General features: G+C 35.1%; 1 protein-coding gene across 4 annotated transcripts in view; it reads left to right on the top strand.

Annotated features, from left to right (window-relative positions):
• The window catches only part of CCSER2 (coiled-coil serine rich protein 2), a 160,156-nt gene that overhangs the window by 115,955 nt on the left and 20,253 nt on the right, over positions 1-23,948 (top strand). For all 4 annotated transcript variants that reach the window (XM_082855081.1, XM_082855083.1, XM_082855082.1 and 1 more), the window contains 3 exons: positions 2,357-2,440; positions 7,865-7,951; positions 16,099-16,188. In XM_082855081.1, the coding sequence (XP_082711207.1) occupies positions 2,357-2,440; positions 7,865-7,951; positions 16,099-16,188 (261 nt within the window). The remainder of the gene's footprint in view (positions 1-2,356; positions 2,441-7,864; positions 7,952-16,098; positions 16,189-23,948) is intronic.

The following is a 23,948-nucleotide window of genomic DNA, read 5'->3' as shown; positions in this document are numbered from 1 at the left end:
TTGCTAATGATTTTGCAATTGTCAAAAAACCTGCTTTTGGTTTTATTGATTTCCATTTCTTGATTTTCAGTTTCATTAATTTCTGTTCTCTGTTATTTTTGTCTGTTTGTTTTGGCTTTAATTTGCTCCAGTTATGGATTTGACACCTTTGCTTTAATATAAGTATCTCATACAATAATTTTTCCTTCTAAGTACTGCTTTAGTTGCATTCCACAAATTTTGATATGTGGTGACTTCATTTTCCTTCCATTCAAAATATTTTCTCATTTACTTTGGGACTTCTTCTTTTGACCCACAGATCAAAGAAATTTGTTATTTACTTTCTAAGTGTTTGAAGATAATTTTTCTGTTATTAATTTCCAGTTAAATTCCCTTATGTTCAGAGAGCACATTCTATTTTCTCTACTTTTAAATTGAGCTTCTCAAATATGTAGGTTCATGTCTTTCACCAGATATGAGGTGTATTTATCCATTATTTCTTCAAATATTTTTCTGCCTCACACCCTTCCTTCTGTGACTTCAATGATATGAATATTAGATCTTTTGTTATTGCCCCACAGCTCCTGCAGCAGGCTCTGTTTTTTTTCTCTTCATTGTTCAGAGTGGATGATTTATGTTGATATATCTTCAAGTTCACTCTGTTACCTCAAATGCTGGAATTTAGTCCATCCAGTGCATTTAAAATTTTTGATTATTGAATCTTTGCAGTTCTAAAATTTTCATTTGTTTCCACTTTGTATATTCTGTCTTTGCTGAGACTTTCTCTTTCCATTCCCTTTAAGATTTCATCCTTACTTTTGGATAATTTTTATAATAGCTCTGTTAAAATCTCTTCTAATTAATTTCAACTTCTCTTTTATTTTGTCATTGATGTTTGTTGATTATCTTTTTCTGTGTGAATTGAGATTTTCTTTGTTGTTTTTACATTGAGTAATTTTGGATTACATTTTAGATGTTCAAATGTTGTGTTGTGAGACTCTGGATCTTGTTTAAATCTTATGGAGAATATTGTTTTTTGTTTTTTTTTTGTTTTTCTTTTTGTGGTACACGGGCCTCTCACTGTTGTGGCCTCTCCCGTTGCGGAACACAGGCTGCAGACGTGCAGGCTCAGCGGCCATGGCTCACGGGCCCAGCCGCTCTGCAGCATGTGGGATCTTCCTGGACCGGGGCGCGAACCCGTGTCCCCTGCATCGGCAGGCGGACTCTCAACCACTGCGCCACCAGGGAAGCCCTGTTTTTTGTTTATTTTTAAAGCAGACAAATGATCTGATTAGGGTCAGACTGCAAGTTCTAATTAGCCATCTTTGGATTGTGGTTGTAATATCAGTTGTTTCCAAAGCCTCGGCCATGCTTGCCACATCTGTTTTGAGTGTACACCTTCCAAAGGCTAGCTTGGGACCTGGGCATAGTTTTAGTTTATTTCTCAAAGTCTTTGAAATGCTATTTAGGATCAGTTACGAGCAACTGTGGTGCTCAGGAATGGTGAATCTAGTAATTTACATACAACTTCCTGGAGTCATTTTCTTTATAACTTCCTTATTTTCCTTATTTTCTATTTCCCTGGGCTCACCTTTTTATTCCTGTACAGTGAAAACTGATGTATTATTTTTCCTGTTCTGCTTCTTCCCACGACTACCCCCATGTCCAAGGCAGTTGAGTTTATGTTGTCCTCCTCTTCTTTGAGGTTCCTGCTCTGCACTGGGCAGGAAGTTATTGTGGATGTTGGGAAATAAGTCAAATTTTACAGTCCCTTTTTTCTCAAATATTTAAACTAATTTAAAAATTAGTTTTGCCTTTTCTCAAACTTCATATAAATAGAGTCATGCATTATGTATCTAGTATTTTTAATCAAATGACTTTTGTGGTCAAACCTTTTTTTTTTTTTTTTGTGGTACGCGGGCCTCTCATTGTTGTGGCCTCTCCCGTTGCGGAGCACAGGCTCCGGACGCTCAGGCCCAGCGGCCATGGCTCACAGGCCCAGCCGCTCCGCGGCATGTGGGATCTTCCCGGACCGGGGCACGAACCCACGTTCCCTGCATCGGCAGGCGGACTCTCAACCACTGCGCTACCAGGGAAGCCCATGGTCAAACCTTTTTGAGCCATTTAATATTATTGTTTCTGACTCCTTTATATTCAGAACACCACAGCTGATTCAAATCAGATTTAATTTGACTTTTATTTTACATTTTTCATAGGTGAGGTAGTTCCACATTTCTTTCTACCAGTGCATAGAGATGAAAAGGAGATTTCTAAAATCTTATTTCCTGTTTGCCATGCTTATATTTGGCCTGGGGTGAATTCAGTGTCTGCAGTTAATTGTATTAATCTTACGTTTTCTTTTTCTTCTTTCTGACAGCATGATGAAAGTGGTTCATTGCATGATGTTCAACTCTCCTTGTCATCTAGTCCAGAACCAGAAGATGGTGATCAAATATACAAGGTATGATGACTAGGTAGTCATGCTGAATTTTTCAAAAAAAAATTTTTATTACTAAAATTATAAAGCAATAATAATTAAAACATTTAATAATAAATATATTAAAACCTGCAGCTTTGCTGTCTTGGGTTTTAATCAGATTTCTTTTAACTTTTATTACCTTATTAAGTTAAAATGATATCACTGTGGTGCTTTAATTTGAGGTTGTTTTATCAGTTGGATAATCATCTGTCCCTGTATTAATATTGGTACAGGATTCTTTTTAAAAAAATAAAAATCATTAAATTCTTTTTTATAATTATGAATAACAGTTTTTAAAATATGACTACCAACAAAAATTAAAACAGTTAATAGGTACTTCTCATATATAATCATAACATTGAAGAAATATTAATGAAAATGACATTAATTTATTTTTTTCATGTTTAATGATAAAATTATAGAATGCAGATGCAGGTTAGTGTTTGAAGGTGTATTTCTTTATAGTTCTCATCTTGAGGTCTATTTTTAGTTGAAGAAAGCTCTTTTTGATTTTTGCATCTACCTGAATCACATATTTACTTCTTAAGCACATACAGGTATTCTTGATGTCTTTCATGTTTCCAAGTAAAATTATTGTTTCCTTTCACATTCTGTTTTCAAGGTATAATAGTCAGTGTGCTACTTATCTGTAGTAACAACCTCAAAATATTGGTGGCTTACAATAACAAAAGTTTATTTCTTGTTATTTCTCGATATGTGGCATTTTGGTTGTAGATCAATGGGACTTCACGTGTCCTCTTCATTCTGAGATCCAGGCTGAAGGATCAGCACTTATCCTGGGACATGTTTTTTGTACCTGAGGGAAAGTAGCATTGGCATAATAACATGTGGATTCTGCTTGGATGTAACATATGTCGTTTCCAAAACAGGTCAAGTGGCCACGCTTGGTATTAGGGGTCAGAGAAGCGTAATTTTCTCATAGGATGTGGAGTGACCTATTGGGAACAAATTTATGTATAAAACACAAAATCAAAAGAATATAGGATAGTAGTCACATCTGGTTATCTAATTTTGGCTTTTCAACATGTTACCTACCTGTTCTCATATAAATTTCTTCCCGTCTCTGGGCTTCCATCCTATTGTGAGTATAATAATAGGTTTGCAGTAGGACATCTCTTTTTAAAAAACTTTTACTTGCATACTCAATTGAGAACCATTGATTTAGATGATTTCTGATTATCTCAGTTTTTTTAAGTTTTGTAACTGATATTTTAAGAGTAAAGTTGACTTTTTTCCTGAATTCTTTTTTGTGAAAAGTTTTTTACATGTAAAGAAATTCTTTTTAAAGAAAAAAAGTTTAATTCCAACTTTTTTATAGAATTAATGTCTTCATTTTGTCCATCTTCCTTTACAGTTTGTCTGTTAATTTAATACTACATGATAGACATATCATGTATTTATTTCTTGTCCCCAATGCCTTCCTTTCAGGCAGATCATTCCTAGTCTTTCTTCCTTCTTTCCAAGGTGAGATGCAATATCTCACACTGTCTCAGCCTAGTACACTAGACTGTCCTTCACTTTCATCAGCAAATCCCCAAGTATGTCATCTTCTTATCCAACATGGTTTCGCAGTTCAGTTTCAAATGATACAAATATGGTGACTTATACCATTACAATTTTAGGGTCTAAAATCTACACTGGACCTGCCATGTCTACAGTCTTTGCTTTATCTCAGGACAGCTGTCTCTCCCATTCCCTTGATGAGCTGTTCCAGACATTGGCCACTCTCCTCAGCCTCTTTCTCAGCTACTCTTCTCAACTTCTGCAGGTAGCCTTGTGTTTTTCAAGCAAGATCTGCTGCCTGCCTTCTGACTTAGTCTGTGTCTGTGTCACTCTCAATCACTTTATTCCAGTTGTAGGGAAAAGTGACCGCTGTGCTGTGGAAAACCAACCTTTCTTCTCGTGTTCTGGACTCTTATCTTCTGCTGCAGTTAAAGACCTCCTCTCTCATCTCTCTTCAGTGTGCTTTCTCAACTTCCCCTTCATCCTCACCTTATAAATTTCTGTATCTTACCTATCCTAAATTCAGTAAATCGAATAAACCTTTTCTTGACTCTCCTTAAACTACCTTTCCAGTTAATGTGGAAACCTGGGAAAATAGACATTTGGCATGGCCTTTGTCGTCCTACAAGCTTTATCCCTTGGTTTTTGTGTCACTTCTGTCTGAATTCCCTATATACCCCTTAACATCGCCCCCCTCCATTTTCTTTGTAGGTTCCTTTTCTTCTTTAGAATGTAGATTTATATCTTTAGTCCAGTCCTCATCAAACTTTCTACTGTCATGATTTCACATATAACATATATATTGATAACACATAAGATCAGTCTCTCTCATACTTGGTAATCCAGTTGTCCCACTGGACATTTCCACTGTGTGTCCCACTCACAGATGGAATACCTCTAACACACCTCTCAAGAGGTGTGTGTACCTCTAGCAATGTATTTAAAAGTCAAAAATATTCCTCATTGGGGAATTCCCTGGCGGACCAGTGGTTAGGACTCAGCGCTTTCACTGCCAGGAGCCCAGGTTCGATCCCTAGTCAGGGATCCCATGAGCTGCATGACGCTGCCAATATACATATATGTATTTCTCTTTGGACATATGTCTCCTCCTTCATTCTCTGTTTCTATTTACTATATCATCTAAGCTAGAAATGGAGATGTCAGTCTTGACTACTTCTTTGTGCTCTTCTCTCTCATGCAGTGAATTGCCAACATCTCCTTTTCTCCTGTTTCTTCTCCTCCCTATTATCACTCTCTTGGGTCAGGCCCCTGCTCTTACCTGGCATATTACAACATCTTGATAACCAGTTTCCTAGCCTAGTTTTGTCGTTGTCCTTGTCAAGTATATCCTCCAAACAGCTGTCAAAGCCATCTCAAATGCAGGTCTATCTGTTACTCCCTGACTAAAGCCACGCTTGATGTTCAGGCCCTCTATGATCTGGCCCTTGCCTAATTTACTAACCACATTGCTCCCCACTGTATACCACAGCCTTCATGTGACAGCATCACTGCCTGTAATTCTCCAAATATGCTATGCTTGTCCCCATCTCTGTATTGTCTTATAGAATCCCTTACCCTAAAATACAAAGCCTGACACACTTTGTGTCCTTAGAACTTTTTACTTATCCTTTAAGACTACACTGGAATTACCCATTTCCTGATGTGTTCTCCTTTGCCTGTCTTTATGTGTAAAATCCTTAGAGCAGTGCCTATTCTAAAGGAAGTGCTATATGCATGTTGGCTATAAATGTTATTACCATACTGTGTTTTGATTTCAGCTTTGAGTCCATTTCCTCCAGCACCAGCAGAACCTAGCCATGACTGAATGATGGCTGTGTAGTATTCCATCAAGTCGCTTACTGTATTGTATTTCAGTTGTCCTCTTACAGGACAATTCTACATTTGTAACTTTAAGAGAATATCTTATTATAGGTTTTCTCGTACTTAGGATCATTTCTTTGGCATAGGAGTTGGATAACTGAATCAGAGAGTGCAAGTAATTTTTATGACTTTTGTATATACAGGCATACGTTTGTCCAGAAACGTCAGTTGTTATGTCTGATAATGTACCATTTTTTCTGCAGTCTTGTTAATCACATTGAGTATTTCTCCCCCAATTTAATACCTGTAAAACAATACCTTTAATACTTTAATTTGTATTTCTTCAATAAGTCAAATAGAACATTTTTCCAGTTATATGTATATTTGTGAGAACTGACTATTTGTCTATTGGGGCCTAGAAATGATCTTATATGTTTGAACAGTCTCCTAATACACTTGAGTTATAAATTCTTTGTCATATTAGCATAGGTTTTCACCAGCTTTTAACTTTAATGTTAATTGTATAGATGCTTTAAATTTTTATATAATCAAATATACTTATCATTTCTTAATAGCTTAGTTTGCCACTTAGTTTAAAAATATGTCCTTCATGATTTGCAGTCCATCTTTTTTTTTTAGTCTTGATATATTATTTTTTAAAGGCCCTAAACTCTTTAAATTCAACTGGAAGTCATTTTTTATATATAATAATTAGTCTTTCCCAATTGTGGTATACATAACAACATTTTAAAAAATATTTTCTTCCCTGTTGTTTCTTCCCCATTGCGATGCTTATGTGATATGTGAAAGCCTTCATAAAATGTCTGTTTCCAATCTCTTGTTAATGAGACTGCAATATTATTTTTTGTTCCCAATATATCTGAAGATGAGTGTATACTTTGCTCATGACCAACACATTATAATTATTTGCTCACTTTTCTCTCTGGAAAGATGTATCATTCACATATATATTCTACAGTTTATCCCTGAACAACACAGTTTTGAACTGCATGAGTCCAGTTACATGCCGATTTTTTTCAATAATATATACTGTGGTACTACACCGATCTGCAGTTGGTTGAATCCAAGGATGTGAGCCTTGTGGTTGTGGAGGAACTGTGGATGTCAAGGGCCGACTAAAAGTTATACCCAGATTTTTGACTTTGCAGAGGTTCGGTGCCCCTAACCCCTGCTTTGGTGCCCCTAATCCCTGTGTTGTTCAAGAGTCAACTGTGATTTCCTTGCTTGCATTACTTCATCAGTATATATATATTACTTCATCAGTATATATTTCAGTATATATTTCTGGATAATTGAATAGCAGTAAACAAAATGGGCTAACTATAGGGTAATGATAACCTTATACTTGGAAATGTAACTGGATTCCTGCTAACCTTGACAATAGGTTTCTCTTAATACTATTAGGAACTTAGACTAAGTTAACAGGGTATTTACTCTTTGATTTAGGCAGTTCTCATGAAAGTAGCTCATGGAAAAAGAATCTTCCTTGTTATCCTTCAGGCACATTTATCTTTCTGCTGATTTCTGAACCAGCCATGAAATGACTCTGTGCCTTTAATTACACAGTTTTCTCTACTTGTGGCCTTCATTTCCTCTGATAGGCAACTCTTATACATTCCTTGAAATCTAGCTGAAGTTACTGTTTTGTGTGTAATTTATTTTACTACGTGGCCTAGTTCCCGATTTTCTTGTCTGTAAAGTGGGGATAATAGTACCTACCTCAGGGTTGCAGTCGGAATCAACTACTTAGATACCTAAAAGGTACTTAGTTCTTGGCACCTGATTAATACTCAATGAATGTTAGCTGTTGCTGCTATTACTGTTCATTGTTTATGTGTCAGACTCCTTAGACTATGAATTCTTAGAAGACCAAAATGGGTTTTTTTTTTAATGGATTAATAGCTGACATATTTAAGAAGATTTTCCCCCTTAAATAAACAACCAGTTCATTACTCAGTCTTCATCATTGATTTAATGCTTCTCATTAGTGTTTTTAAATACAATTAAATACTTCATGTTAAATTTTTTAAAATATTTCAGAATGAAGATTTATTAAATGAAATAAAACAACTTAAAGATGAAATAAAGAAAAAAGATGAAAAAATCCAACTATTAGAACATCAGCTTGTAAGTATTATAGTGTAGTATGTAAAGTGCAGGCTTTTCAAACTGGGCAATATGTATATTTTTTTATAAAACTAGCCAGAATTGAAACTGGATTTTATTTTTAGCTTTTAAGATTGCAATATTGTATTATTTTTAAGTTACATGCTCTCTTAAAGTATGTGGTTTAACTTTCAGTCTAAATAATAAATTTTCAAGGTGAAAAACTCAATCCATTTTCAGTTGCCTCTGTTTTGGGTATTTGAAATTCACCAATTTACATTCATGTTGTTGAGGAACGAAACTGGTGTTTAGTCTTAGGAATCTGAATGGCTGTCTGTTAGAATGGCTGTTCTAAAAAAAAATGTTTCTTGCCCATGGATGATACTGAGTGATCTCTCAGAGATATGTCTGAATCTTTATAATTTTATAATTGTTATGATATCAAATGTTAGTTCCATATGAAAACTGTATGTGCTGTATCTTGAATTTAATTATAATTTGGTTTGTAATAATAAAAGACCAGGATAACAAGAATATAATGGCATAACAATCACAAGAGGCCAAAGAAAATCTTTGTTGGAAGTCAAAACTTATTTTGACATAGCAAAGCAATGCAGCAATATGAAGGAGTAATCTCACTCAGAATATAAAGGATATAATATATTGAGCTCTGAGCCATTGGGGTCAGATCAGAATCCACCTTATGAATAAATAGTAAGAACAGATGGATCAGATGTTATGATTAAGGGTATCAGAAAACTTATGAATCTGAAAAAAGAATAACTGAATATTGCAAATTGAGGGCCTACCAAATATAAGATTAAAAAGGAAAAGAGTAAGACCAGTGTTCGTATTTAAGAACTAAAGACAAAACCCAACCCAACCAATTTTTAGGGAGAAGAAAAGGTACTTTTAGGAAATTAAGCTTCAAATTTTGCAAAAATCTGTTACAGAGCACAAGAAGTTGTATCTAGTGCACTTTAGAAAAAAAGGTTATGACCCTCACATTTTATAACTAAATGCATTTTTATTTATATACAAAGATACATTCTCAGACCTTTAGCATATTGAAAAATATGCCACCCAGTTATCTTTGTAAAATTATTTAATAATGCATCCTAAATGCTTGAGAGAGAAATTTAAAAATAACTCAAGGGCTTCCCTGGTGGCGCAGTGGTTGGGAGTCCGCCTGCCGATGCAGGGGATGCAGGTTCGTGCCCCGGTCTGGGAGGATCCCGCGTGCCGCGGAGCGGCTAGGCCTGTGAGCCATGGCTGCTGACCCTGCGCGTCCAGAGCCTGTGCTCTGCAGCCGGAGAGGCCATGGCAGTGAGAGGCCCGTGTACTGCAAAAAAAAAAAAAAAAACTCAAGAATAAGGAAATAAAGATTAAAATGAATGAGTGGTGAAATGAAAACCATCTTTAGAGAGATTAGGTGGGATAAACTTCCCAACTACTAATGGGAGAAAACTTAATGCTCATTATTTAATCTTATGTAATTATATATAATTTAATGTTAAAAAATATTAATTTATTAATTAAAACATGTTTTGAAATAAAAAATTTTAATTAAAATTTTAAATTGCTATTAATTTTTGTGAATATTTAGATTAAATAAAATAGGTTTGAGAAAAGAGTTAAGGGATATGCTGAAGAAGTCAGTAGCACTGAATTGTGTATCTACAAATGGGTATCTAAAATTATTCTTTTTATATACTTAGATAAATGTTTGTGAAATGCTTTAAGATAACTAATAGTAGATTAGAATAATGTATCTTGCAAAAGATGAAAGTAAGAAGACATCTAAAGTAGAGAAATACCAAGGATGTCTAAAAACAGCAGAAGTAAAGTGACAGAAATTAGACCAAATGTAATAAATATAATAGTAAATGCAAATGGCCTTATCTCATGGAGAGAGCTTTGTTGAGGATTTAAAGCAAAATCCATTAATTGCTTTGTATAAAGGAAATTTAGATAAAGTAAAACAGCACAATAATGCTGAATATAAAAGGTTGGGTGAGACAATAAAGTTATTCTCATCTAAAAAACTGAAGTTGCAGTATTAAAATTAGAAGAAGAAATCTAAGACTGAAAAAAATTATGAAAAGAGGTCACTTTATATTGATATATGATTAATAAATAATGAAAGATATAGCTTTTTATGCTGCGAACTTTTAATAGTGTCCTTTTTAACTTCAGTGTGCCTCTTAAAAAATAAGAAATGTTCTCTTCCTAGCTGAAATATTATCTTTAACCAGTTAATAGTAATTTTTAAAATATTTTCTAATATCCATTCCATATTCAGATTTCTGCAGTTCTAAAAATATCCTGTACATTTGTACATTACATCTAGTTATTCCTTAAGTCTCTTTTACTTTAGAATTATTCTTTTTTCATTGTACTGACTTACTGAAGAGACTGGGCCAGTTATCCTTAACAATATCTCACCTTACAAATAACTTTTAGAAAGGTTTTAGAAATATCTAAGAGAATCCTAAAGAAAGGAAGAAAAGCAAAGAAAAGTGAAAACATTACTCTTTAGCGATATGTGCTTCAAAATTCTCTGTATTTGATACATTAAACTTAGAAATCGTATTTATCTTGGAAGATCCCATCACCTACCTTTAGTTTAGTTGTGGAACTGGGAAGTCACTTGTTCAAATCAAGAGAATTTAAAGAGATATAAACCACTGAAAGTAGAGATAGGTAAGAGCATTTTTCAGATTACCAAAATTAAAATTGCCTTTCTCTTTACAGTTTTTTTCTTTCCTTGTATCCCTAATTTGCTCTTCTTAAAAATAGCAAAATGGCATCAGAGGAGCCATGGAATAGGAATTAGATAACTTTTCTTCAGTATTAATTAGCTGAATCTCTTGTCTTCAGTATTAATTAGCTGAATGACATTGGCAGTTTCCATCAGTCTCTAGTGCTTTCTTTATCAAAAATGTGAAGTTTTTTCTAGATGATTTCAAAGTCTTTTTCCATTTCTAGCTTTCTATACTTTTTATCTTTTTTCAAAAATAGGCACTCAGCTCTAACCTATGTTTACATGCAAACTTCAAGAAAAATATAGTGACAATATGATGTGTTAAATTCATATTTTGTGTGAAATATACAGATATAAAATCAGATTACAGTGCTCCAGAAATGAAACTGAAAGGTATAGAGGCATGACTATTTGAACCTTATTCCAAAGTGCTGAGAATGCCCATTTATTTTCATCTTAGTGTACTAGTTAAATGATAGTTAATTTAGATGCATTTGTTTATTGAATCCTCAGAATAATCTTATGAAATTATTGTGTAGAATTTTCTTTGTGGAGACATTAGAAAGTGGAATTCAGCTTAAGTAGGTTAGCACTGTAATATATTTGAGAAGCCATAACCAGCCTGAAGCTGCATAGACCTGGGTTCAAATCCTGGCTCTGAAACTTAGTAGCCGTCTTCTCTTAGGGAAGTTACTTAATTTCTCTTAAGCCTCTTCTATATGTGAGGATAATAAAAATAATACTGACCATATAGGGTTGTGATAGCTAATTGAACTACATATGTAAACTCTCTAATGCTACAGTTGGCCCATGCGTACATGATAAATAATAACTCTTATTTGATGATTTGTCCCAAATCACCCAGCTAGTAATCAGTGCATATCTAATGATGTTTTAAGTTTTAAGTAAAAGTCTAACTAAAAGTGACTTGAAAATAAGAACATCTATAAACTTAAATAACAAGAAAGTATATTGGTCCATCTGCTTCCATGGTTTCCTAATTGGTCATTTGGGTAATGGCAAAGTTCTAGGGTAGCTTTTTTGGAATCCTCTTGGCTACCCCTTCATGGTCACAGGATGTCTGCCATAGCTGTATGTGTCATATACTCAGTAGTCCCCAAAGATAGGAAAAGCACTTATTTTCTGTAGCATACCAATTTTAAAAATTAAGAGCACTTTCTTAGAAATAACCCAGGCTTGCCTCATGTTTTATTGGCTAGATTTGGGTTCTTTGTCCCTTAAGCACTGAGGAATGGGATTAATCAGACTGGTTCAGACTAATCAAACTCTATCACTGGGTCAAGAGAGGATACTGAATCCCTGAATATGGGACTGCATAGAAGGTGAGCATCTGAACAGAATCTGTCAGCAATAAAGAATGCAGATGGAGAGGGAGTGATTTGAGTAGCTGTTTTCTATCTACTGAAATCACTAAAAACTAGGTTTTCCAAATTGTGGAAAATTCAAATATTTGGCGGTTATTGTTCTTCATATGTTACCACATAGGCCACAGACAGGACATTATTTCTGGAATTGCAGCAGTCAGGATAGAACAAGTAATGTGCTTGCATTAAGATAAATGTCTTACAAAAGACATTTATGTCTATCTTATAAAAGAAATTAAAAATGATACAAACAGATGGAGAGATATACCATGTTCTTGGATTGGAAGAATCGACATTGTGAAAATGACTATACTACCCAAGCAATCTACAGATTCAGTGCAATCCCTATCAAACTACCAATGGTATTTTTCACAGAACTAGAACAAAAAATTTCATAATTTGTATGGAAACACAAAAGACCCCGAATAGCCAAATCAGTCTTGAGAACGAAAAACGGAGCTAGAGGAATCAGGCTCCCAGACTTCAGATTATACTGCAAAGCTACAGTAAACAGGACAGTATGGTACTGGCACAAAAACAGAAATATAGATCAGTGGAACAGGATAGAAAGCCCAGAGATAAACCCACGCAGATATGGTCACCTTATCTTTGTTAAAGGAGGCAAGAGAAATGGAGAAAAGACAGCCTTTTCAATAAATGGTGATGGGAAAACTGGACAGCTACATGTAGAGAATGAAATTAGAACACTCCGTAACACCATACACAAAAGTAAAGTCAAAATGTATTAAAGACCCAAATGTAAGGCCAGACAGTATAAAACTCTTAGAGGAAGATATAGGCAGAACACTCTATGACATAAATCACAGCAGGATCCTTTTGACCCACCTCCTAGAGAAATGGAAATAAAAACAAAAATAAACAAATGGGACCTAATGAAACTTCAAAGCTTTTGCACAGCAAAGGAAACCATAAACAGGACCAAAAGACAACCCTCAGAATGGGAGAAAATATTTGCAAATGAAGCAACCGACAAAGGATTAATCTCCAAAATTTACAAGCAGCTCATGCAGCTCAATAACAAGAAAACAAACAACCCAATCCAAAAATGGGCAGAAGACCTAAATAGACATTTCTCCAAAGAAGATATACAGATTGCCAACAAACACATGAAAGAATGCTCAACATCATTAATCATTAGAGAAATGCAAATCAAAACTACAATGAGATATCATCTCACACCAGTCAGAATGGCCATCATCAAAAAATCTAGAAACAATAAATGCTGGAGAGGGTGTGGAGAAAAGGGAACACTCTTGCACTGCTGGTGGGAATGTGAATTGGTTCAGCCACTATGGAGAACAACTACAAATAGAACTACCATATGACCCAGCAATCCCACTACTGGGCATATACCCTGAGAAAACCAAAATTCAAAAAGAGTCATGTACCAAAATGTTCATTGCAGCTCTATTTACAATAGCCCGGAGATGGAAACAACCTAAGTGCCCGTCATCGGATGAATGGATAAAGAAGATGTGGCACATATATACAATGGAATATTACTCAGCCATTAAAAGAAACGAAATTGAGCTATTTGTAATGAGGTGGATAGACCTAGAGTCTGTCATACAGAGTGAAGTAAGTCAGAAAGAAAAAGACAAATACCGTATGCTAACACATATATATGGAATTTAAGAAAAAAAATGTCATGAAGAACCTAGGGGTAAAGCAGGAATAAAGACGCAGACCTCCTAGAGAACGGACTTGAGGTTATGGGGAGGGGGAAGGGTGAGCTGTGACAGGGCGAGAGAGAGTCATGGGCATATACACACTAACAAACGTAGTAAGGTAGATAGCTAGTGGGAAGCAGCCGCATGGCACAGGGATATTGGCTTGGTGCTTTGTGACAGCCTGGAGGGGTGGGATAGGGAGGGTGGGAGGGAGGGAGATGCAACAGGGAAGACATATGGGAACATATGTTTATGTATGACTGATTCACTTTGTTATAAAGCAGAAACTAACACACCATTGTAAAGCAATTATACCCCAATAAAGATGTTAAAAAAAAAAAAAAAACTACAATGAGGTATCACCTCACACCAGTCAGAATGGCCATCATCAAAAAATCTACAAACAATAAATGCTGGAGAGGGTGTGGAGAAAAGGGAACCCTCTTGCACTGTTGGTGGGAATGTAAATTGAACAGCCACTATGGAGAACAGTATGGAGGTTCCTTAAAAAACTAAAAATGGAACTGCCATATGACCCAGCAATCCCATTACTGGGCATATACTCTGAGAAAACCATAATTCATAATGAGTCATGTACCACAATGTTCATTGCAGCACTATTTACAATAACCAGGACATGGAAGCAACCTAAGTGTCCATCGGCAGAGGAATGGATAAAGAAGATGTGGCACATATATACAATGGAATATTACTCAGCGATAAAAAGAAACGAAATTGTGTTATTTGTAGTGAGGTGGATGGACCTAGAGTCTGTCATACAGAGTGAAGTAAGTCAGAAAGAGAAGAAGAAATACCGTATGCTAACACGTATATATGGAATGTGAAAAGAAAAAAAAAGGTTCTGAAGAACCTAGGGGCACACAGGAATGAAGACACAGACATAGAGAATGGACTTTAGGACACAGGGATGGGGAAGGGTAAGCTGGGATGAAGTGAGAGAGTGGCATTGACATATATACACTACCAAATGTAAAATAGATAGCTAGTGGGAAGCAGCCACATAGCACAGGGAGACCAGCTTGGTGCTTTGTGACCACCTAGAGGGGTGGGGTAGGGCAGGTGGGAGGGAGTTGCAAGAGGGAGGGGATATGGGGATATATGTATACATATAGCTGATTCACTTTGTTATATAGCAGAAACTAACACAACAATGTAAAGCAATTATATCCAATAAAGATGTTTAAAAAAAAAGATAAATGTCTTATATTATCTGTTTTCTTCTTTACAAATTCCTATTATATTGAATTCCAGGAGGTCTTGATTGACCTGCATATATATTGAATTTTGTTTCAGTGACTGTGCCATGTTTCAGAATGGGAAATATGTCTATACTAAGAATACAAAGAATGTGAAACACATCTGTATTACAGAGATTTTTGTTTTGATTAGATTTTATTTTGATTATGGAAATTGGGATGATCCGATTGCAATTAAGAAAAAATTTGAATATTGGTAAATATTTTAAAAGTAAAAACTTACCATTTTAGCTTGATGCAATAATCAAGAATTTGTTATGTAGGTTTTCCTACAAGAAAGCATATTTACCTCCAGGGGGGTTGTTTAATAAATAATATGGCTGTATTCCAACTTCACACCAAGGAGAAATTATCATTATCAATCTTTTCCTTTTTTAAAAATTTGATATTTATTTGAGAGACCGTAGTTTACACAATAGGCACATTATTTTGTGTTGTATAAATTACTGAATGAGTATGATCTGAGTGAAGTCATGTGAAGAGAATTTATTTATGAACTGAGATGGTCAGATGGATCTTGTCAAAGGGCAGAGATCCTTTAAAATATTCCAGTCCAGTAAAGTCAACACATCATTAAAAGGGCTTTTAAATGCGTTGCACGGGTGAAGAGACAACCTTAATTGTGGACTGGTGGTATTTAATAGCCGAGTCCCATCAAAAATGAATTTAAGAAAGAAACTGTGCTGCAGTGATTGTAGTACCATAATACTTTAGGGACGTATTTAAAGTTTTGCTATTATATTTTATATATACTGTATATTGCTGTATATGTTCTACATCTATATACACATATATTTATATAAATAAAATCATAGGTAGTGTGTTGTATAGGCAGTATAAGAGATTGCCAACGGTAATTTTGACTACTCAAAATTTTGCCTTGCTGGGTGAATCTAAAATCCAGTCTGTGAAAAAGATGGGAGACTACTGAATAGATTTTGATGTTTGCATTTTTATTTTAACCCCCTAAGAAAGACCCTAATTACTTTGTTTGTATGTATATGTGTATATATAGAATTATACCAATGTAAAAATTTATGTTTTTGTTCAGGCAACTCGGTGTAACTGCCATCAAAAATCTAAAGAGGAAAAACGCACATATGCTGATAAATATACCCAAACACCCTGGAGAAGAATTCCTGTAAGTAACACATACTCTTATCCTCTTTTCTTGTCATTTACTATTTCAATGTTTTGTTCTACTCCTTTTACTCTAATAATTTTGAATCTGCTGTGGCTGTCAGCTTTTTTTTAAGGTAAGTGGATTTTTCTTGTTCTTAGGTGTTTCTGTGCTTTCTAAAGCTTCTCTTCTGTGTCTTATATGAATGAATGTGCATTTAATAGCTTTTCCGTTCTGCATACCGTAGGTCATTTTATTTGAGTGTCTAGTCTCTCTCTTATTGCATGTATTTATGAGAGTAGTAGTTCCCCATGCCCTACAAGAAAAAGAAGTCCAAAATGCAGTCTTCCCTCTTTAGCAGCGTATGACTCTGAAAATATATTATGTAGCCTGTTCTTTTTATTTGTTGAGACTTTTCAAATATATTGTTATTATAATTACTCAAACAAATATTGAGGCTATTAGGAAGTATAAATGCATTAAGATACAGACAGTAAAGGTTATGTTTTGGGCATAGTTAGGGTAGGGAATGGCTTCTTCTAAACAGTAGAAAATAACCATGCATTCTGTGCTTCTTCATTGTTTTTCAAAAATACTACATCTCAAAACATGTTTAGTGTTAAAAATACACTTTCTGAACTCGCTCAGGATATGCCTGAGCCAGAGAGTCATCATGGCTATCAGTCATTGTTATCTTATTGTATGGTGCCAAGTAATAGGTATTTCATGGTAAAAGAATGCCTGATAAGCCAGCCTTGCTCTTCTTTTGCCTTATTTTAAGCAGTGGAATCCTCGTTAACACAAATGAACAGGGAATTATAATGGTTAGTGTAATCAACAATCTGCTTTTTTTAAACTTAGCTATAGGCCTTTAAAGTTTATACGATACTTATTTCTTTTCATCTAATAAGTAGTTATTTTTTGTATGCTCTGTATAAAGTACAAAGCTAATAATTAATTTGTTCAACAAAAGTTTGGTGAGCCCCTCCCATCTCAGTTATTAGCCTCTTGAAGTAGAAGTGGGGAATTGGGAAAGAAAATATACAGACAAATAAGGATTCTTCCATTAACAAGTGCTTATTAAAGGAACTGACGGTGTGATATAGTTAAAGTGTAGAAAGTGCTGTAAGGTTCAAAGGATTGGGAAAGTCTAGGTGGAGGAATCAAGCTTGGTGAAAAGGGTGAAGGTAGTGGTTGAATCATAGAAAGCAAAAGATGTCAGTAGACAGAGACGAGTTCCAGAATTGAGAATGAGAGACTATCTACATCAGCACTCTTCCATAGAGTTTCCTTGAGGTCCAGTGCAGTAGCCACTAGCTACATGTGACTGTTGAATACTTGAAAATGTGGCTAGTGTGACTGCAGAAGATAACTGTAAATAATATTTAATTGTAATTAAATGTAAATAGCCACATATGGCTAGTGGATACCATATTGGACAAAGCATCTCTAGAGTTAATGATGAAGTAGACTTAGATGGATTATAGGAAAGCCACCTGGAACAATAAAGGGAAGTCAGTGAAGGCAATTTTTGGAAGAAATGAAGGAAAATAAAAAAGACAGAGTTCATATTTAGGTAGTGGAAAAAAAGAGAGAAAGAAGGTGAAAATGAGTTGTAGGAGAAGATGGTACCTTCAGAAGAAGAATGGATAAGTCAAATTCTGACCAAATGTTCTCATCTGAGGGACAGAATGCCCAGATAAAATAGTGAAATGGATAACATGGAAAGAAGAATAAAAACATGGAAGGTGCCTAATCATTCATACAAGAATACTTGAAGAGACTAGGCATATGCAGGAAAATGGTGATTATGTGAGAAATAAGGATTCACTTTAAATATATAAACTTATAAGACTATATTTTAAACATAGTATGACATTGTTGATCCATGTACAAGCATGTTCTTATAAATAATACTATCTTGGACTGAATTTTAAGTTTTTAAAATGTATTTCCAATATCATTTTTAAAGGATTTAACATCAGTATTTGAAGATTTGAATAGTTATTTTGCACATTAAGTAAATTGTAAATTTTCATGATAGGTACTTTTATAGAACATTTGTTTGAACATTTTAAATTAACTAGAGAAGACAAAATACCAGAATACAGTTCTAGACTCACACCATCAAAGCTTATTATTTATGCCCTTGAATCTCAAAGAAGGGATTACAAGATGGACCCAAAGGATTCACATAATGACCCAACCTGGATTACTCTGAAAATTGAGTGTAGGAATAAACAGTTTTATTGGTATCATTGGGAAAGCTGCCAATCAGTTAAAACTCAGATTGTGCACAATTTGACCTGATACTAGTTTCCTCTCATATTTTAAGAACTAACTCTTATTATATATAGCAAAGGAGTTAAGAAAGATGCTTTTATATAAAATTTAAATGCTCTGTTGGAATTAGTTTTTAGTACTGAATCACAGATTAATCCACTTTATAGCATATTTAATAGATATGAATAAAATTTATATAAATTCAAGAATTGGAATATCATCAGCATTATTTGCAATCCTTTGTGCTTAGAATTAGGTTCGCATGACTCAGATTTATTGGATCATACATATATTGCAAAATGTTACAGTCAACTATGTTCCTATTGTAACTATTTATAAAATAGAAAATATTGAATCAGAAAAATATATCACAGACATATCACACACAAAAAAATCAATTGTTTATAATTCCCAAAGGAGAAGGAATTTACTTAGTCCTACCAGTCATGATATATGTGCTAGCAAAGAACTTTGCTCCTTTTTTTCCCCTTGCCTGGGAGATAAGATGAAATGTTAAATATAAGGAACAATATAACCCAAAGATTTGTCTCAAGTACTCTTTCCTAAGTCCTTTTTCTTTTAGACCACATGCCTTTCTGATTTGGAAGTGGGCAGTATTATTGGTTAATTTTTATGTAAGATTAATAACCTGATTTTAAACTTAGATGTGCCATTTTCTCCCAATTAGAGAGTCGTTACATTACTATTTATATATATTTCCAAAGGGAATTAAGGGATTTATTTCTTTGCTAAGCTTTTTATTTATATTCACTATTACTTATATTTAAAATATGCCACTAGAAGTATTTTAAGTGAAATATCTATATCCTTTGGTGTATAAACATGTAATATTTAATGGTCATGCAATAATGTTTAATCAATATTAGACATTGAACGTTAAATATGACCTATGTTTCAGTGAGCTAAATGCTGATAGGAACCATCTTTGTACTGAGACATCACATTTTAGTAGGCATGTGAGTATGACAACACACCAAGAATTCTATTATATGTGTCTTTTACACTGTAGTTTATGAGCAATAGCACCTGAAACCAATAACTGAAAAATGGAATTGTTTTACAAGGCTAGGGACAAATGAAATATAGATATTAGAGCAGCTGAGTGATTTATCTGGTCATAAATTTAAGGGTATGTAATTTCGTATCCTCTAATACCAAATACCAGAACTGAAGTAGGCATTTTTGGAACTTTGTTTAAAATATCCACTGAAAGGGACTTCCCTGGTGGCACCGTGGTTAAGAATCCGGCTGCCAATGCAGGGGACATGGGTTCGAGCCCTGGTCAGGGAAGATCCCACATGCCGCGGAGCAACTAAGCCTGTGTGCCACAGTTACTGAGCCTGCATGCCACAACTACTGAAGCCTGCGCGCCTAGAGCCCGGGCTCTGCAACAAGAGAAGCCACCGCAATGAGAAGCCCATGCACCACAATGAAGAGTAGCCCCCGCTCGCCGCAACTAGAGAAAGCCCTCATGCAGCAACAAAGACCCAACGCAGCCAAAAATAAATAAATAATAAATAAGTTTTTTAAAAATAATAAAATAAATAAAATGTCCACTGAAAGAAACAAAGTTTGTGTGCACAGTAGTTAGAAAACAAAGGACAGCACCAAAGTTTTCCACTGCTGGTATCCATTTCATGTGTGTAATGTAGGGTTTAACTTACTGACTTAACACAGTGAGGGTGTAGGCAGGACATAGAGAGATTTTACTCTTAGAATTTAATGTTAGATAGCAATCAGTGAGAAATGGATGATCCTGTTAGGTTTCCAAGAAGCAGCATGATCAAATTAGTCTTTTAGAAGAAATTAATCAGCTTCCATAAGAGGTAATAAAAGTTGCTCCTCTTTTAGTTTATGCTAGCAGAGTGCTAACTTATTAGGCCTTTATTTGTTGGAGCATTCTAACTTCTCTTGTTCTTAGGTAATTACAAAAACATTTTTACAGATGTTTTAGAAAATTACTATTTTTTAAATGTCAGATGTAACTAAAATTTTTTCCTAGAGAATGTCTCTTTAGTATTATGCTCAGAGGGTTCTTTCAAAAAGTTACATTGATATTCCTGATATAGCAGAAAATAATACCATTTCTCTTACCTAGTCCTAAAATTTCTAAGCAAATATAGCTATTCTGATCATTCAGAGCAGTGAAGTGTCAATGTACCTTCAGCCAAAGCCCACCAGGAATATATCTGTAAAACAAGTTGGGTGGATTACTTGTTGCAGCCAGGGAGAACACACATCGTGAAAAATGATATCAAGATTGTATCAGAAAGAACCTTTTATAGGATTTGAACTTTTCTTGGATGATTTGAGGGAGGGTCTAAGGAATCGGGTTTGCTCAGATTGGATACTATCAGAAGATAGAAAAGTCTAGAGTACTTTCTGGATGGCACAGTGTGACCTTGCCTTTATCTGTACTTAGGCAAAATTATGAAGTGACCTTATTTTGTTTCATGTTACCATGGTCTCAGAGTAACCATGGTATTCTGTGAGATTGTTTATGAGATCACTGGGCACTAGGGGCTGCTTGTCATCTTTCACAGAAGGAATACCTGGGCATGGATTAAATAAAAATTTACCAACCACATGAAATTTCTTTTACGATTGTAACTGTAACATTTGGATTGTTACCTCTCTGTTTTTTTAAATCATTTACTATACTGTGCCATGTTTTAGTGTAGTTATTGGTGGTAGTAGTAGTAATGATTACATAAGAATTATTATGAGGAAAGAGAAGTTTGGAGAGTTAGAGTTGGATCACATTATGGAGAGACTTAGATGTTAGACTGAGAACTTTCAACTTAATTCTGTAGCCAGAAGGTTCTAGCAGGGGCCAGACTTAACTGTATTTTGTTACAGGGAGAGTAATGTGAGAGGAGAAACTGTGATTGTCATGAGGCAGGGGTTGTGTCTCATTCCTTCATCTGTGCTTACTGGCTTAGCACAGGGCCCAGTAGGATTGAATGAGTTCCAGTGAGAACACAGTGAAGGCAGGGAAAACTACTTAGAAGATTATTATAATAGCCCAGGAGATGAGGCTAACCTATGATTTTTGATCTCTCATGGAGATGGAGAGAAAATCCCTGAGGCAGAATCTGTTGTCTTGAAAAGTGATTAGATGAAAAGGTGTGATGAATGGGAAGAAGATGGATGTAAGTTATCAAATGTGGATGACTGGGAAGATGACATGTCAGTTAAGAAAATAGGAGAACCAAGAGAAGGGATTTTATTTGGTAAGAAAACTGCTAAAGGTTTTAGATATATATTTTAATCACTTGAGATTGAGATTCTGGCAGGACAGAAGGGTAGAGGAGTTTGAATATGTAGGATTGGAACTTGAAAAGTGCCAGAGAAGTTAGATATAGATGTAGATTCAAAGTGGGGCGGTGGGAGGTGGGAATGAGTTTATGGAAGACAGAAATCTCTAGTAAAGAGTTTCATCCACTAAGGAAGCTCAGTGCTACAGTGCCAACTGCCACAGACCCCTTTCGGAGCAAATAAGACCATTCCAGGAGGCTTCCTAAGCTCTCCCAGAAGAGGGAGACACAAGCAAACTAATCTTCTGAATCAGGAAAAGTTTTATCTCTTCAGTGCTAAGATTAAAAATTCTCCATCCTCTAAGCTCAGGTGGTAACTCTCATCTGTTCTCATCCCTTGCTTTAAGAAAAAGCAGCTGCTGAGGGAAGAGCTGCATGTGTTCTGAAGAACTCGGTTCACTGTTCTTTATCTTATCCCACAAGGTTTGAGTTCACAGAAAGATGTTTTTACTTGGTCTCCCTAGGCTTTATCTTGAGAGAAATGAAATTTCCTCTAAAACGCTGAATCCAGATACTCTTGTTTTTTAATGTTTTCGTATTCTTTTATTTTGTTCTTGTTTGTGTGCATATGTATGTATTTTGTCCCACCGATTTAAAGTGTAACTAGAATGTTATGCATATGGTTAAACTATATGTCAGATATCCTATGTTTTCCTACAAGTAGATTTTTTTTCCCCTTGGATGTGATATATTCATATGCATTCCTACTGCTTTTTGTTTTTATATACAGCCATTGTGATTTCTCCAGCAGAAAGCGTCTCATATCTTCATCTTAAAAGTCAGCAGAAGATTTAAAGTAGACTCAGTTGAGCAAAAGGCCCTTTCCTGGGCAGAGCTTAGGGATCTTCACAGCATCAACTAGGAAAGAATTATGCACTTTCCTTCCCTCTAATTAGTGCTCCAATATAAATGTAATGTGAGCTACATATATAATATAAATGCTTTAGTATCCAAATTAAAGCAAGAAGAAACATGCAAAATTAATTTTAATAAAATACTCTATTTAACCCAGTAGTACCATTTGAACATGTAATCAATATAAAGAAGATATTGAGATACGTTACATTCTAGTTTTTGTTTTCGTATGAAGTCTTTGACATCTTGTGTGTATTTTACATTTATACCACATTTCGATTGAGACTATCTGCTTAACCCCATGTAGCTGCTAGCAACCATATTGGATAGTGCAGCTCTGAATGGAGGTCACTGGGTTTGGCTTTAAACCTGAACTATGTAGCAGGAATTAACCAAAAAATAACACAAAATAGAAAATTCCTTCAGGTTTTAAACCATGGGTCCATTTATTCATTCATTCATTGAACTTTGACAATTTTTTCTGTATTTCAATCCCAGTACTAAGGGCTTTGGATACTAAATAAAAGACATTGCTTGATTCTTAGTTTATGGTACTCATGGATAGACAGCAAAGTGTAAATCAGATGATAGGACAGTGAGGCCTTGTTTCTGGACCAGAGGATGGTGGACATGTCTTCCAGTTACGGGGACTAGACCATCTGGCTCTCAAATCTATCTTCACATGGCCATGACTTCCAGCAATCTTCAGTTCAGGAGTGTAGTGTATTCCAGCACTCACTGCTGGAAGAGATCTATCCGTCTGGGAAATTTTTCTTTCTTTGTTAATACTGTCTTTTTGCTCAAAATCATGTTTCCCATCCTTTCCTTAGATCTTATAAATCATACATCTTATAAGTTTCGAAGTTAGGGTCTTCCGTACAAGTTCCCTTCTTTGTAGAAACACTTCCAGTAGACATGGAATCATGGGGAGCCAGCACATGCTGTTTCTTAGCGCTGCTGCTTGGTGTTGCTCACATGTCTGCTGTCTCTGAACTTGCCTGGTCTCAAGGTTTAGTTAGTCATGTTTTATAGTTGTTTCAGTTTTTTTTTTTACTATTGAAAGGAATATATAATCATCTTTTTATTATCAGGGAAATTACCTTTAGTTTATAGAGATGAGAAGGTCGTTAAACATGTTTTCCTTCTCTCCCCAAGAAAATATGATCCTACCAATATAATTAGCGTTTCAAATAATTTTCCTCAGTATCACTCTAATGTGCATTGTTTTTACTCCTCTGTTTGTGTTGTTACTTTTTATTTTAAATTCTTGTAGATTCATAGGAAGTTGCAAAAATAGATCCCTTA

The sequence above is a fragment of the Leucopleurus acutus genome, assembly GCF_964270905.1.
Source record: "Leucopleurus acutus genome assembly, chromosome: 14".
In the NCBI taxonomy this organism is placed as follows: domain Eukaryota; kingdom Metazoa; phylum Chordata; class Mammalia; order Artiodactyla; family Delphinidae; genus Leucopleurus; species Leucopleurus acutus.
This window is presented reverse-complemented; position numbering and strand designations above follow the sequence as displayed.